Source organism: Mchenga conophoros, linkage group LG11, assembly GCF_057382185.1.
Source record: "Mchenga conophoros isolate Kocher_MC1m ecotype Shallow Benthic linkage group LG11, M_conophoros_male_GT1.1, whole genome shotgun sequence".
NCBI lineage: Eukaryota > Metazoa > Chordata > Actinopteri > Cichliformes > Cichlidae > Mchenga > Mchenga conophoros.
The window spans coordinates 26,880,892-26,895,115 of record NC_140536.1 but is presented as its reverse complement, the minus strand read 5'-3'; the positions used below and the strand labels follow the sequence as shown (position 1 = coordinate 26,895,115).

Sequence of the window (14,224 nt, the reverse complement as noted above, 5' to 3'; positions counted from 1 at the left end):
GGAAGGTCAAAGAAACAAGAGCGACAGGACAGAAGCAGTGATTCCCCAAGATGACTTTTTTTATTAATTTATTATTATTAGTTTATTATTACTGTATTTAACCAGGAAAGATCTAATGAGATTTTTTTTAAACGTATTTACAAGGGTAACCTGGATAAAAACAGCACTAAAATACACCACTCGTAAAATGTTATGAATTATAAAACATCAGTGATCTCAAACATATATAAACAAAAGAAAAGTCCAACAACAAGTTCAGCAGTGTAGTCAAAAAGTCCATCAAAACATTTACATGCAAATCTTTGGATATGTAAAATGTGAAGTATTTGTTTAAACTCACTCAGAGAAACAATTCCTTCAAATGGAGCTCATTCTGGTGCTGATTTCATACATAAGGGGAGAAGTACTTGAAGCCTTTTTTCCCCAACTCAGCGTGAATCCTTGGCATCGTCACTAAGAACAGATTTTGTGAATGAATGTAGTAAGATCCCAAACTTTTCTAGATAATATAAGGTGTAAGTAATATACTATTGCATACAGTGGCTTGCAAAAGTATTCGGCCCCTTGAACTTTTACACATTTTGTCACATTACAGCCTCAAACATGAATCAATTTTATTGGAATTCCATGTGAAAGACCAATACAAAGTGGTGTACATGTGAGAAGTGGAACGAAAATCATACATGATTCCAAACATTTTTTACAAATAAATAACTGAAAAGTGGGGTGTGCGTAATTATTCAGCCCCCTCAGTCAATACTTTGTAGAACCACCTTTTGCTGCAATTACAGCTGCCAGTCTTTTGGGGTATGTCTCTACCAGCTTTGCACATAAAGACTGAAATCCTTGCTCATTCTTCTTTGCAAAACAGCTCCAGCTCAGTCAGATTAGATGGGCAGCAGTTTTCAGATCTTGCCACAGATCTGAAAAAGTTGCAGACTATGTTTATATGAAACGTGTGTATACTTACTGCATTTGATGTATTTTAACCATATGTAATACGTTACAGAATGCATCACGTGTAATTGATTGTTGTTGATTTTTCCACCCCTTTTTTCCATCCTAATCTCATGAAACCTAAATAAATTTATTTAGATCCGTCCCTGTGTAGTGTTTGAAAGGTGCTATATAAATAGACTTGCCTTTTGTAAATATGCCAAAAAAATGTAGACGTTTACAAAAAGGGCTCTTTTTGTTCTACAAAAAGGAAAAAAAACCCCACTGTAACTACAAGGATTGATAGTTTAGACCATGATTTAAGCAGTGACATGTGTTCTCAACATCTCAATCAGGGATTTATCAGTGAAATATTAAACAAAAGCGAACTTAGGAGTGATGAGTTTTCTTGTGGGGTCCGTGTTAAGTCTGGGAATCACATTTTAGGAGACTCAAAGTTACGGTCTGATCTCTTTCTTCACTGATTTAGTTTAGAAATTGCAGACTTCTGTTTGCTCTCGACACAATTATGTGCACTACTCAAGTAACTTAACGGTCAGTCTAAAAAAAAACCGTCTCTGATGGTCGACATGGAACGCCTCCCGCGCATCCTGCTACGGTCTCGCGAATCATCGTAAGATTTCGGCTTTTTCCGGCTTACCTCATTCAGTTAGCTAGCCAAGCTGATTAGCCTGCTACTACAAGCTAATGTTTGTATGATATTTAATGTTGTAGCCGAATCTGATTGGATGATACAGTGAGTGCAGAAAAATGGCGGACGTAGCGGGGCAAGAAATTTGTTCCCCGGTCCCTCCGTCACCTCACCCTTCTTCTCGTAACGGCTCCGGCAGCGGTAACGTTACACCGGGCACCGGCGGCAGCTGCCAGACCGCAACCACCGTTACTTCAGGCCCGCGGCTGGTTCGGATAGTGAAGTCTGACTCCGGCTATGGGTTCAACGTTCGGGGGCAAGTAAGTGAAGGAGGGCAATTACGGAGCATCAACGGAGAACTGTACGCCCCACTGCAGCATGTTAGTGCGGTCCTTCCGGGGGGTGCCGCCGACAGAGCCGGCATTTCGAAAGGGGACCGGATTCTTGAGGTGTAAGTACTGTTTTTTAGCTTCTCTCCAAGCTGCTTATAACGTAAGTGATGAAAATGACCTGTTTCACTTTCCGGACGATCACGCAGTGAGCTCAAGGCAAACGTGACTTTATAGCATCATTCAGTCAAACTGGGAACACTAAGGTGCCAGTGTGTGCATGCACTGTGACACCGGTCCTGCAGAAGAGCCGTTCATCCCAATGAAAGGAGTGTCTGTGTGTGTCAGAGAGAAACGATCCGGGGATCATTAGAAATTCACGTCACACTGAAATCTATTCCTCTCATCCACTGCATGCCAGATATTTCCAACTCACTCCTGTGCACGTTCACATCATCCTAAGCAGATGCAGTGTGGGTCATTTATCAATGAAACACTTTGTTTACACAAATCATGAATGGTAAACCAGCTCACATCTTTAACATCAGCATCACTGAATTAGATGTTACTTAGCACTGAGGATTATTGCACCTGGTTGATTTGGCATTGAAGTGTTCAAGTGTGTGTTGAACTGCTGTTGTGTGGAGTAACACACAGCATCAGCATCAGTACTCATGCTTCAGTGTGTCTGTGTGCATGGAATACCATGATGCAGAGAGGGAGGGATGCCTTGAGTTCAGTTCTGATTGGCTTTGTCCTCTCAAAGTCACTTTCTGATTGGCTGGCTTTTGCACACTGCTGTGTCAATGGATGGCCTGCAGTAACCTGGCAGTTTGTTGACCCCATTATTTCTGTGTGCCAGCATGTGGATGTGTGCCTGATCATTTTGTTATCATATACAAGATACCCCTCTGCTAGTATTATTAGCATGGTATATAGTGGTCATGTAAAGCTACAGTACACTTATTAAATTTACTAGCCACATAGTATCCTTCAAGACCAGAGTGTACATAATACATTAAAAAAAAACCTAAACTTTAACAGTGTGGGACAATAATGAAAACATGACTCAAAATGCAGGATCAGACAATGTAAAACTACTACTTAGAAAAACATGAAGTGAGCTCAGAAATCAAAGATTTAACAGGAACAGAATAAGTCAGACTCAGGTTTAGAATAACAAAGAAAACAAAACAGGAGTCAAGAAGACTAGAATAATAAAAGCCAAACAGCAACCCAAACACAAATATATGCACTACGAATCCTAACCTTGAAAAACCACACAAAAAAAAGAAAACTGGGACCATGGCAGCCTGAGGTTATATGAAGGTTGTAAGGTGGCACATAATGATGCTGAAATTAACCATTAGAAAAAATGGTAAAACCACGTGGTCATCGAAAATCCTCGGTTGGTGACTTAAATATTAGAGTTACTGTTGACTTTCTTTTTTCTCTGACCTCTGCTGTCAACAAAGAGTTTCAGTTACTGGATGTCTGTTTTGAGATGCTTCTGCCTGAAATCCTGAAAGAGCTACAGTTTCTGAGTAACTCAAAACAGCCAGTCTGGCGCTAGCAGCCATGCAACATTAGTGACTTGATTTTAACCAGGTCCTCTTCATCGTGCTTAATTAACATGTGATTGGCTGGTTAAACATTTGTTAGTTTAATACAAGTAAGTAGTAAAGTGAGTCTAAGCACTCACATTCACACTGGAGTGGCTGCATACTAGCTGCAGCATGTCGAGTATTTTTATTTATTTGCACTTTTATAAACAGCTCCTCCTCTCAGACTTAAATTCAGTTTGTGTTATTTAGCATAATTATTTCAGCATTCTGTTTTATTATAAAGGTCATATATATTGTTTAAACACTTTTCAAGGTGTCAAATGCATTTTAATTTGGCCTTTAAACTATGTGTGAGGGGTTGAACATTTATACATGAAGTACAGAACACTGCATAGTGCATAAAGTCACCTAATAAATCCTTAAGCTGCAGCAAAAACAAAATGAACACATACTAGTAATTTCAATTATAAAAGCAGAACTAGAAATCTGTCACATGGGAAGGGTGTCTACTGTAAAGTGTTTATCATAGTCAAAAGTGCTGATAGTGGCGGTGCAAAGGCCTCTGTGTCAGGTCCTTATTATATCATCATAAAGCTGCAGGAAGGAAAGAGCTGCCAAAATGCTTGGTCTGCATTTTTTCTTGTAGGACACGTTTGCGCTTTCTCCCACTCCACCTGCAAGATTGTTATATTTGTGTCCTCCATATTAGTCTTTTCTTACTTTTACCTACATAATCATCATTCCCAGCTTTGCTATGTGTGCACTGGCTCAGAATGCCTTCTTTATGTTGAGTACATGTGTGTAGCTATTTTGTTCCACTGTAGGTAAAATAGAGCTTATGTTCATCGGGCTTCAACCCTCCATCTAAATGCCAGCATGGCAAACATAACAGATATGTATTCATTCAGTTGAAGCATTTCCTGCATTTCCTGTCCTGGCTTGTTACCATCTCAGTGGTTGTCTTTAATATAAGTTAGTGAAACATTTGTGGGCTTCTCACAACGTGCTTGTTTATAAAATGTGAATTAGGACACTCAAACCTTTTGCATACTATCACGCTGCCTAAAAGATGTCACCCTGTGGTGATGTGTTTTTTAAGTCAACTAAACCCTAGAATTGGGTTTTATTTTCTGCTCAAAGCTCGAAGTGTATCTTAACAGCATATTAACACACTTTATCCTGTATTTATCACAACATGTGTTTTCACATTAGATGATCAGAGCTCATCTATGTCTACTTAATGTGAGAATTTGCCCCCAAACCACTGACTGTGTTACATTTAGGTTATGCAAATATCATTTACAGCACTGCTGGCTTCTGTAGTCTTTGGAAAATGTTCAAATGAAGTTTGGCCTGATTCCTCATTCACTGTAATATTTCCAAGCTGTTGTTTAAGTCCTGGAATGTAAAACACAGAATAATTTATTGAATCTCATTCAGGCCTCGTTCAAATACCGCCTTTATCTGCCAGCCTACGCTGGAGCTTGTTTTAAAAGTGTGAGAAATATCCAGTGGTGTCGCTGAGAGCTTTTAGATGAGGCGACATGGTTTTGGAGCAAAGTTAACTACGAGTTAGGCTGCTACAGCTCTGTCATTCACTCCGTTTGACACAACTGCCAAAGTGCACACACCCAGTGTCGCTCACTTTCAGCTGTGCTCATGACATAACCAAAGGTCTCAATTCTGAAAGAGATGATGCAAAAGTTCTACAATGTGCGCACCAGTAACTCTTATTTGAACCCCTTTTTTTTTTTTTGCTGTTTCCCATTTCATTCAATATTTTTATATTGTTTAGCAGTTCAAATAATTCTTGTTATTTGTGAATCTTATAATTTCATGTGTTAAACTTCTACCCTGAGAGAGAAGAAGCAAAGTACAAGGCACTGATAAATTGTCTGAATATAACAGCCCTGCAGTCATGAAGCACTTAGTCATTTCTCATTGGTGTTAACAGCATGCCGTCTGTGTGTTGATTCAAGTCTCTGGTAATTAAAGGCTGCTGTTTAGATTATTTGATTGCATTAATTTATAATTGCATTTTCACTATTGTATTTCCTAATTCAGTGAAAAAAAACTCTGTACTCTTTTATGCTTATGAAAAATAGAAAGTTAACCTTAAGAATATTAAAAAAGAAAATGCTTGCCACTCTAGTATATAAATCTCTTTATTCAACAGCAATGGGGTGAACGTAGAAGGAGCAACACACAAGCAGGTGGTTGATCTGATCCGGGCCGGTGAGCGAGAGCTGGTGCTGGCCGTGCTGTCCGTTCCTCCCCAGGAGGCCGACTGCCTGGATCCCGGAGACGACGGGTCGGCCCAGTCCTGTTACGACTACTCCGACAAGCAGGCAGTGCCCATCTCTGTTCCCAGCTACAAACACACTGAACTCAACCATGAAAAGTTTGTGGTGGGTACACTCGTGCAAAAACACTCGGATGGATAAAAATGTTTTTGTAGTTGGACGCAGCCAGTCACAACTCAAGGCTTATGCGATTGTTACATTCATGAGATGTTTATATTCAGGTCTATGAGCAACCTAATGTTCTGGATATTATAAATACTGTTGACTAAAGATCACCGCCTTTTCGTTTTCATTTTTCCACTTTAACTCTTCCAGGTGTATAATGTGTACATGGCAGGCAGACAGCTGTGCTCCAAGCGTTACCGGGAGTTTGTGATTCTACACCAAAACCTGAAGAGGGAGTTTGCTAACTTTACTTTCCCCAAGCTGCCTGGAAAATGGCCTTTTTCCCTTTCAGAGCAACAGCTGGACGCACGACGCAGAGGCCTGGAGGAATATCTAGAGAAAGGTGAGGAAGAGAGGAGGAGAATCAGGCTTTCTTCATAGGGCTAGCACACAAACAGTTCGCCCACGTACAGTTGCCTTCCATATTGTTTGGAACAAAGATACAGCTTTGTAGTTTTGCTTCTGAACGCCACCACGGTTGATTGTAAATCAAACAAACAACGCGTGATTATTCAGTTTTCCAAAACATTTGCATGACCTCTTTAAGGATTACACACATTTTTATAAACAGGACACCATTTTCAGAGGCTCAGAGTTAATGTGACAATTGACTGCTAAGCAGTTTTATGGCCAGGTGGTGAAGTCGCAGATGTCATTGTATAATGACTTTTATTTCACTTACACACACACACAAAAAAAACTGTATCTAATATAATGTGTGTTTCATCTGCAGTGTGCTCTGTCCGAGTCATTGGAGAAAGTGACATCATGCAAGAGTTCCTGTCTGAATCAGATGAGGTAAAAAAATAAAAATAAACGTGTCTTTTTGCCCGTTCCCCGCCTGTGACTCACTACGCTGTGTCTGTCTTTCTGGCTGTCTTTGCTGTGACCTAGAATTATAACGGTGTGTCGGATGTGGAGTTGAGAATAGCGATGCCAGATAAAACCACACTCACTGTCAGAGTTCGCAAAAATTCAACTACAGACCAGGTCTATCAGGTAAACCCACACAAACACAGTCCTGTCCCCACTATAGCCACAACATTATTTCAGTCTCTCACTCTCATTCTGTGGCAATCTCTCGCGTTCAGGCTGTTGTTATGAAGCTAGAGATGGACAGTGTAACAGCCAGCTACTTTGCTCTGTTTGAGGTCATCAACCACACCTTTGGTGAGTAAGGGCAGGTAACTCAAGCACAGGTTGCATTTTTGCTAAAGCATAGCACAAATGTTGCTGTAGTTGCTATCTGTGATCACTAACAAGTGACAGAAAAGAAAATATCTGTATGCAGCCACCTTTTTTTATAATCATCTAGAAGCAAATACCTTATACATGAATAATCATGCTCATAATATGGTTTGTAAGGGCATTTATAATGATGTCACATTCATTTGACAAAGCTTAGTGTGTTGTTTGTGCCTAATTTAAAAAATGAAATAAAACTACAGTAGTAGCATTTCTGTTTAATGCACAAAGTTCTCTATGACCTGTGTCTATTACAGCAAGGACAAATGCACCACAACATTAGCAATAACCAGTTATATTTGATGAGAATGAAAGTTTTGTGTGTATCCACTAAAGTTTCAATTTGTTTCTTTCTTGCAAGGAATAAATCAGCAAATTCTATCCCCAGTGATGTGAAGAAAGCCATCCCCGTTTTATTTTTAATCAGCTGAAGAACTGATAATTACAAGTGTATGCACTTGTGCTGTTCTTCCACACCCCTTCCACACCCACACAACACTTTTTTTTTCCAAACTCTAGGAAGGAAATTGTTTAGCAGCACGAAGGAATCTTTCACAAGTAAAAAGAAGCATTTGTCTTGCAGTTCTAACATCAGTTACATTTACTTCAGTGTTTACTTTAGAATGTTGTAGTGTAATGTAAAGTTACACTCCTTATGCTGTAGGTGTAGATAACTGTGGCCTGATTTATTCTGTCTCAGAAGGCTCAGAAGCGTCATCTGTTTCTTGAAACGATCCTTAGCTTTGGTTTCACAGTAACATCGCTGTCTTTGGTTTTTGACCTTGCTTTGCCTTTCTTTTTTCCTTATTCGTGTTGCATTGTTTTGTATGGCTTGGTTACTGTCACAACATTGTATCACAAAGCAGAAAGTAACAAGCCTACAACCACATTAGCAGCTCGTGAAACTTTATTAATAAAACCTATTATGAAGAATTGTGTTTGTTTGTTTTTCATGCAAATTATCGTTATTTTATTAAGAACATTTCTAATGGATCGCCAGTCTTTTTTCCCCCCGTAGTGCTTGTATTAAATTTCATGGCCATCATTCTGGCAGTTGCTGAACAAAAGACACTTGATTTACTGCTGTACAAATGTCTGTCGAACTGACTGACACACTGACAAAGAAACTGACCTTCCTGTGCAGCTAGCCTCACAAAAAATACAGCACAGGTTATGTGACTTTATTGACATATCCAATAAAATGAAATTATATAAACTTAAATGAAACCCTATTGATTTTTGGTTCATAGATGGTATCCATCTTTGTGGAAGAAGTACAGTTAAGTCTTAGGAGGTAGGATTTGTGCTGTTAAATGTTCTACAAATTTCTTTCATGTCTTCTTTCTTCTTTAGTACGTAAGCTTGCCCCCAATGAGTTCCCCCACAAACTGTATGTACAGAACTATACCTCAGCGATCCCAGGAACCTGTCTCACCCTACGCAAGTGGCTCTTCACCACAGAAGAGGAGATTTTGCTTAATGACAACCAGCTCGCTGTCAACTATTTCTTTCACCAGGTGCGTACACACTGTGTATTTGTCTGCTCTGTTTGGTATGCTTAGTGGATTTTGTATTTAATTGTGTCTCCTGTCTGACCTCTTTGCAGGCTGTGGATGATGTGAAGAAAGGCTTCATTAAAGTTGAGCAGAAGTCTTATCAGCTCCAAAAGCTGGCCGAGCAGAAGAAGATGTCCATGGTGAGCCTTTTATATACAGCACGCTACTGTTTGAGAGTAACATGCACATACAGAGACACTGTATTCTCACTATATCTGAGTGTGTCGTCCACTTTGTCACACTGCTTCATTCTTATTTCACTGAGTGATATACCACAGTGTAAAAAGGAAGTAGTCTAAGAGCGAGTGTGTCACAGACACACATTCTTGCCAGCAAAATGTGCTCGCTGAAAGTGAATAAGTGAGTGAGCATCAGTAAATTACCGCCAATTTGAAGAGATTAAAGCTGCTCCAGCAGGTAAATAATCACATCCCGTTTCTAAATCAGTCAGGCTACAGAGAATAACTGCACTCTGCTTTATAGCCTTAAGTGTTTTTTCACAGTTAAAAAATGCACCCTGCATCTAAACTTCATTCAGCTGCAGAGCATCCTCTTGTTTTTCAGTTTGTGAAAAATGTTTAGCTCACATTGCCTCTTCTCCCTCTTTTTTTTCACAGTACCTGAGTTTATTGCGAACTTGCGAAGGCTACAACGAGATCATATTCCCCCACTGTTCCTGCGACTCTCGACGTAAAGGCCACGTGATCACGGCCATCAGTATTCACCACTTCAAGCTGCACGCCTGCACAGAGGAGGGGACGCTTGAGGCAAGGCCTACTCTTTGCTGTGTGTGTGTGTGTGTGTGTGCGTGTGCGTGTGTGTGTGTCTGCCTTTTCTATACCTCTTGTGTAACAGGGTGAGTGTACTGAAGCCTTCGTGTTGTTCCAGAATCAGGTGATTGCATTTGACTGGGGGGAGATGCAGAGGTGGGACACGGATGAAGAGGGCATGGCCTTCTGCTTTGAATATGCACGAGGAGAGAAGAAGCCACGCTGGGTCAAGATATTTACTCCTAATGTATGGATCACACACAGATCACTGCATACATATTATGTTTATTTGTTAATACTGCTACAAATGAAATAATTGTAAAGAACTCTAAAAGAAAAAGTTCAGGATGAGGAGAGTTACTGCTATATTTAGAAGGAACAGATCATGGTAAATGGTAAGTATGGTCTCTGCAGATATTTTATTGAGTAGACACCACTTGTATGCCTTTACAGTAAATAAGAGGATGACACAAGCAGCCAGTAATTTTTATTTTTTTTAAAAGTAGTGGCAGTAGTGAGCCTAGTTCACTTACACATTACATCATAGCAAACTTCCCTGTTTGTATGGATAAAATCAGCCAGATACACCTGCTAATTAACCAAAAAAAATGTTTGAAAAGAAGAAGCCCATATTTAATTGGAAATAGTACAAAAACATACCCGAGAAGTTGTACCGAATCTTGAAAAATCATCATTTTAAATTGAATTCCTTTAAAAAAAAGTTAGTACAGGTGCTTGTTTACTACTGTGTTACAACACATCTTCTTTCACCAGCTCTTAAAGCCTTTGGGAACCAGTTACTGTTGCTTTATAAAGTGTGCTTATGCTGAGATAAGTTAACCAGTTGGTGGATGTAAGTTAAACTATATTTACAGGCAAGTACAAGAAGGTGGTATCAAAGCTCTTATCAAACTCCTTGTAAAGAAAAGAAAGAGACTCTCATTTCTACTACTCTTTTAGAGCAGCGATGTTAGGCTCATTTTATATGGTGGGTGACATGCAATCACTTTGATCTCAAGTGGGCCGAGCCAGTAAAAATACAGGATAGATGTGTAAAATTAGAGAAAAGGGTATAATGGCTCACTGCACAGACTGTCCTGTAATTATAAAATATAATGGTTTTGTTAGTTTACTGCTGACTAATTAATATTTGAAAAACAGGACCATTTATGTCATTTAATTATTTATCTGTTAATTACTTTAATTCAACATGAAAGCTAATGGGGGTTGGGCAGTTTGTATCAATAGGAAAAGCTGTAAAACGTATTAAATACAGTTAAAAACTTCAAATCTATGCACTCCGTCAAATTTTCTAAAGCTGTTCAGTGAGTCAGATTCTAGTCTTCGCTGGGCTCATTCTGACCCTTGGGCCTTATGTTTGACACCACTGTTTTAGAGAGAACCGTATAAACGCCAGTCTAAATCTGTGCTTCTCTTTGTCATTGTTTAGTTTAACTACATGCATGAGTGCTTTGAGAGAGTCTTCTGTGAGCTGAAATGGAGGAAGGAGGTAATGCCCTTCTGCTTCTTTACAGAATAATCTGCTCTAATACAAGCCATTTACTTCTGTCCTGTACTTACGGAAATAATGCATCTGTGCCTTCAGGTGGAAGAGGAGGCTACAGACAAGGACAATAAGAACTGCAGTAAAGATGGTATGTGTGGCAAGGTAAGGCTTTGCCTGCCTCTGTCCAGTTTGATACCAGTGATAATCCTTTTACTTTCTTGTTTTGGTGTTTTATACAGTTTCTTTTCCTTCTGTGTCTAAGCTTGTGGTTTTTACCCCTGGTTTCTGTTTCTGTAACAGAATATTTTCCAGCTGCTGAGGCACAGAAGGGATGGGGGCACCTAGGAAGGGAGATCGTTACCTCGTAACTACATCGCCATCACCACCTCAGCTCAGTTTTGGCCCCGACCTTCCCCCCCATACCCACCAGAAATCAGCTGTTAACTACTCGGACGTCATTTAAACTCCATCAACTTCAACATGAGAAGCTCCTCCTTACATGCAAACCAACAAGCATCTGCTGATGAACACGTTGAATGAACAGACGCATAAAAAAAATAAACTACAGACTTGTGTACCAGAACTCTCGAATCCAGCACATCGCGACCATGCATTAAGCAGAGCTCCGTTGAAAAGAAACGAGCTGCCTACAGAATCAAAGTGACGGATTCATGCGAGCCTTCCTCTTATTGGCAGGGACTTGAAGTGGAATGTGACGTGCAAACGATCGGGGTTTTGAACCTTCTTTTAAGAAGTCCTACTTGAAAAAGAGAGCTGAAAAGATTGGTGGACAAAGAAAGGAAAGTAAAAGTTGTTAGCTGCCCTCAGAAAAGGGACCACAAGATCACATTAATCACTGATTCGGAGGGGTGACCACAGGAAGACATTTAGCTTCTCAGTTTATGGATTAGAGCCTCAGTGTCCTGCGTCTCCATGCGTGTTATTAATATATGCAGAAAACCCCATCAGCTAAGAGAGAAGGGGCAAACCAGAGTCGAGCCCTGATAAAGTAAGTTACAGCTGAACCACGTCACATACATTAATTTCCATGTGTTGCGAACTGCATTTGCATTAATAATGTGACAAATGAGAGAAGGGATGAAGAACGCAGATTTTCTTTATAGGCTGTTTGTTTGTTTTTTTCATATTTGGGTGCATATCAATGCTTAGACATATGTTGCACTTTATCCAGCAGTATTATTGACCTCCAAATGTGCATAGTATAATGTAAAAGGGCAATAGATGGAATTATAATGGAATAAGTACAGGTCTACGTTTATCACTGACTACGGTGCAGTTATATACTGTGTGAGTGTGCAGAATTGTGCATTCAACTCTTAGGTAATCTTTTTAATGAACACACCATGCAAAATGTTTACGGCCATCGTGGAGCAGCGGTGATGCGGAGCTCCGCTCAGACACGTAACATCGTGCTTTACCCAGAAGAGGCAGCAGGGGTCCTTGTCCTCCTGCCGGCTCTTGAGCATGCAGTTATTACTTTTTTTTTCTGAGAGCTCCCACCGGATTTATAATGGGCCCGTAATTCAAATGGCCTTTCTATGCAGCACTATTTATCTGTGTAGCTGGTGCTTTGCTGTTGAATCACTTATTCTCTGCAGATTCGGGTTAAACAGGATGACAGTCTCCGAACAAAAAAGCGATGGCTTTATCCTTCGACCATTTGACAAAATAAGGATTACAGTGCGCAGCCCGTAAAGACATCCTACCAGCCGATGATTCAAAAAGGTAAAGCTCAACACTGTAATGCCATCTCTAAATGAGCCCAGTTCAAGTTCCAATGTAATCAAAACAATTATGCATTGAGCTAGAACCTAATTATTTGATGGTGCAATACAGAGCCTGACAAATAAACAAAAATTACAATTCATTGCGTCATTAAAACCTGGCGCTGCGATGGCTGAAATTAAACATTTATTATTGCTTAGTGCAATTTTGTGATCTCGCATCCTTATTAATGAAATCGTAATGTGTTGCACTTTTTTCATTTTGAAAGTTACCAGTGAGTCGGACAAATATTACATGGTTGTTTCTACACCAGTTGCTTTTACAAGGTGAGAGAAGAGTGGCATGTTCAGTTATTATTATCTTAATAGAGGTATTTTTAAAAATCAATATATTGAAAGCTGAGATTTGTTCTTAGGTTTAAATTAAAGCTTCTTCTGAGTCAACAGCAATTTTATAAAACAATCACATTATAGGTTGTAGAAACAGAATATGATGCCACTGGCTTAATAGCATTAATATTAAAGATATCTACAAGACAGTAGGGAGCTTTAAATTTACATCAGTGAGTCTACCTAAGAGTCCTCGTTATCGTGATAGCGCTGTTCACGGAAGCATTTTGGGGTGATTAATGAGCTTCAGCACACCTTTGTGAGGGTAGAAAGGAGGTTTAATTGAATGTGTTGAGCCTTGAATTGAGAGATTGAATGTGCAGTCTTAAAGGCTGAACACATTTCCCCAGGATTCGTGTCTGCTTACTGAACCATGTCTGACACAGTCGATTGTCTGGCATCGCCTGATCACCCCACCTTCAAGCCCATGGGCTCACCCATCCACCCCCTACACACACGTGCACACACTTTCTCATGCTGACTGAAGTTAGATGTCACGTACAGTTAGATTCGATTTTAAATTCAGCTGATGAGCGTCACACTAAGAAGGGGATGGAGAATGACAACCTACAGAGCCTTTGACATGTCGAAATGTAAAATTTAAGCAAGTGTTTGGTTACATCGCTTACTGTAATAAATTGTAACATATTCTTTTAAATAAACCGATTTATTGATGCAAAGTTGGTTGTTGTTTATTTGCAACTAACGTTGTGTGTTTGGAGCTGAGTCAAGGAGTGCGGAAATCACAAAGTAACAGACAGTCCCCACAGTGGGCAGAGCCAGATTTATCCTATAAAGTTGATTTTACACCTGTACCCGTGTCTTTATTCCACTATTCCTCTTTTCCTCTTCTCTCCTCACTGGCTTCCTCTTCTTTCCCCAACTCCAGCATCTTATAATGAGATCTGGGAGACAATTACCCAACAGGCAGCGAGATAGCCGTTACATATCGACCTGCATCAAGTGTCTGCACCCAGTAATTAATAGGTATTGATTGCTGCTGGTGAGGTGGTGACTGAAAATTATCTTGGAATGGGTGAATTTTGAAAAGCTAAAAATCT

General features: G+C 39.8%; 1 protein-coding gene across 2 annotated transcripts; it reads left to right on the top strand.

The window, feature by feature from the left end:
- Positions 1–1,525: 1,525 nt before the first annotated feature.
- On the top strand, positions 1,526–13,843 carry snx27b (sorting nexin 27b). Of its 2 annotated transcripts, none has more exons than XM_085292040.1 (13): positions 1,526–2,039; positions 5,659–5,890; positions 6,101–6,293; positions 6,684–6,748; positions 6,845–6,949; positions 7,042–7,120; positions 8,549–8,712; positions 8,802–8,891; positions 9,369–9,518; positions 9,640–9,768; positions 10,972–11,031; positions 11,128–11,190; positions 11,329–13,843. In XM_085292040.1, exons 1-13 carry the CDS (start codon positions 1,708–1,710, stop codon positions 11,371–11,373), a joined length of 1,707 nt encoding a protein of 568 aa, XP_085148166.1. In that variant the 5' UTR covers positions 1,526–1,707; the 3' UTR covers positions 11,374–13,843. The 2 variants fall into 2 exon arrangements, with proteins under 2 accessions (XP_085148166.1, XP_085148165.1); XM_085292039.1 differs by having other exon boundaries at positions 1,527–2,039; positions 11,128–11,176.
- The last annotated feature ends 381 nt before the right edge of the window (positions 13,844–14,224 follow it).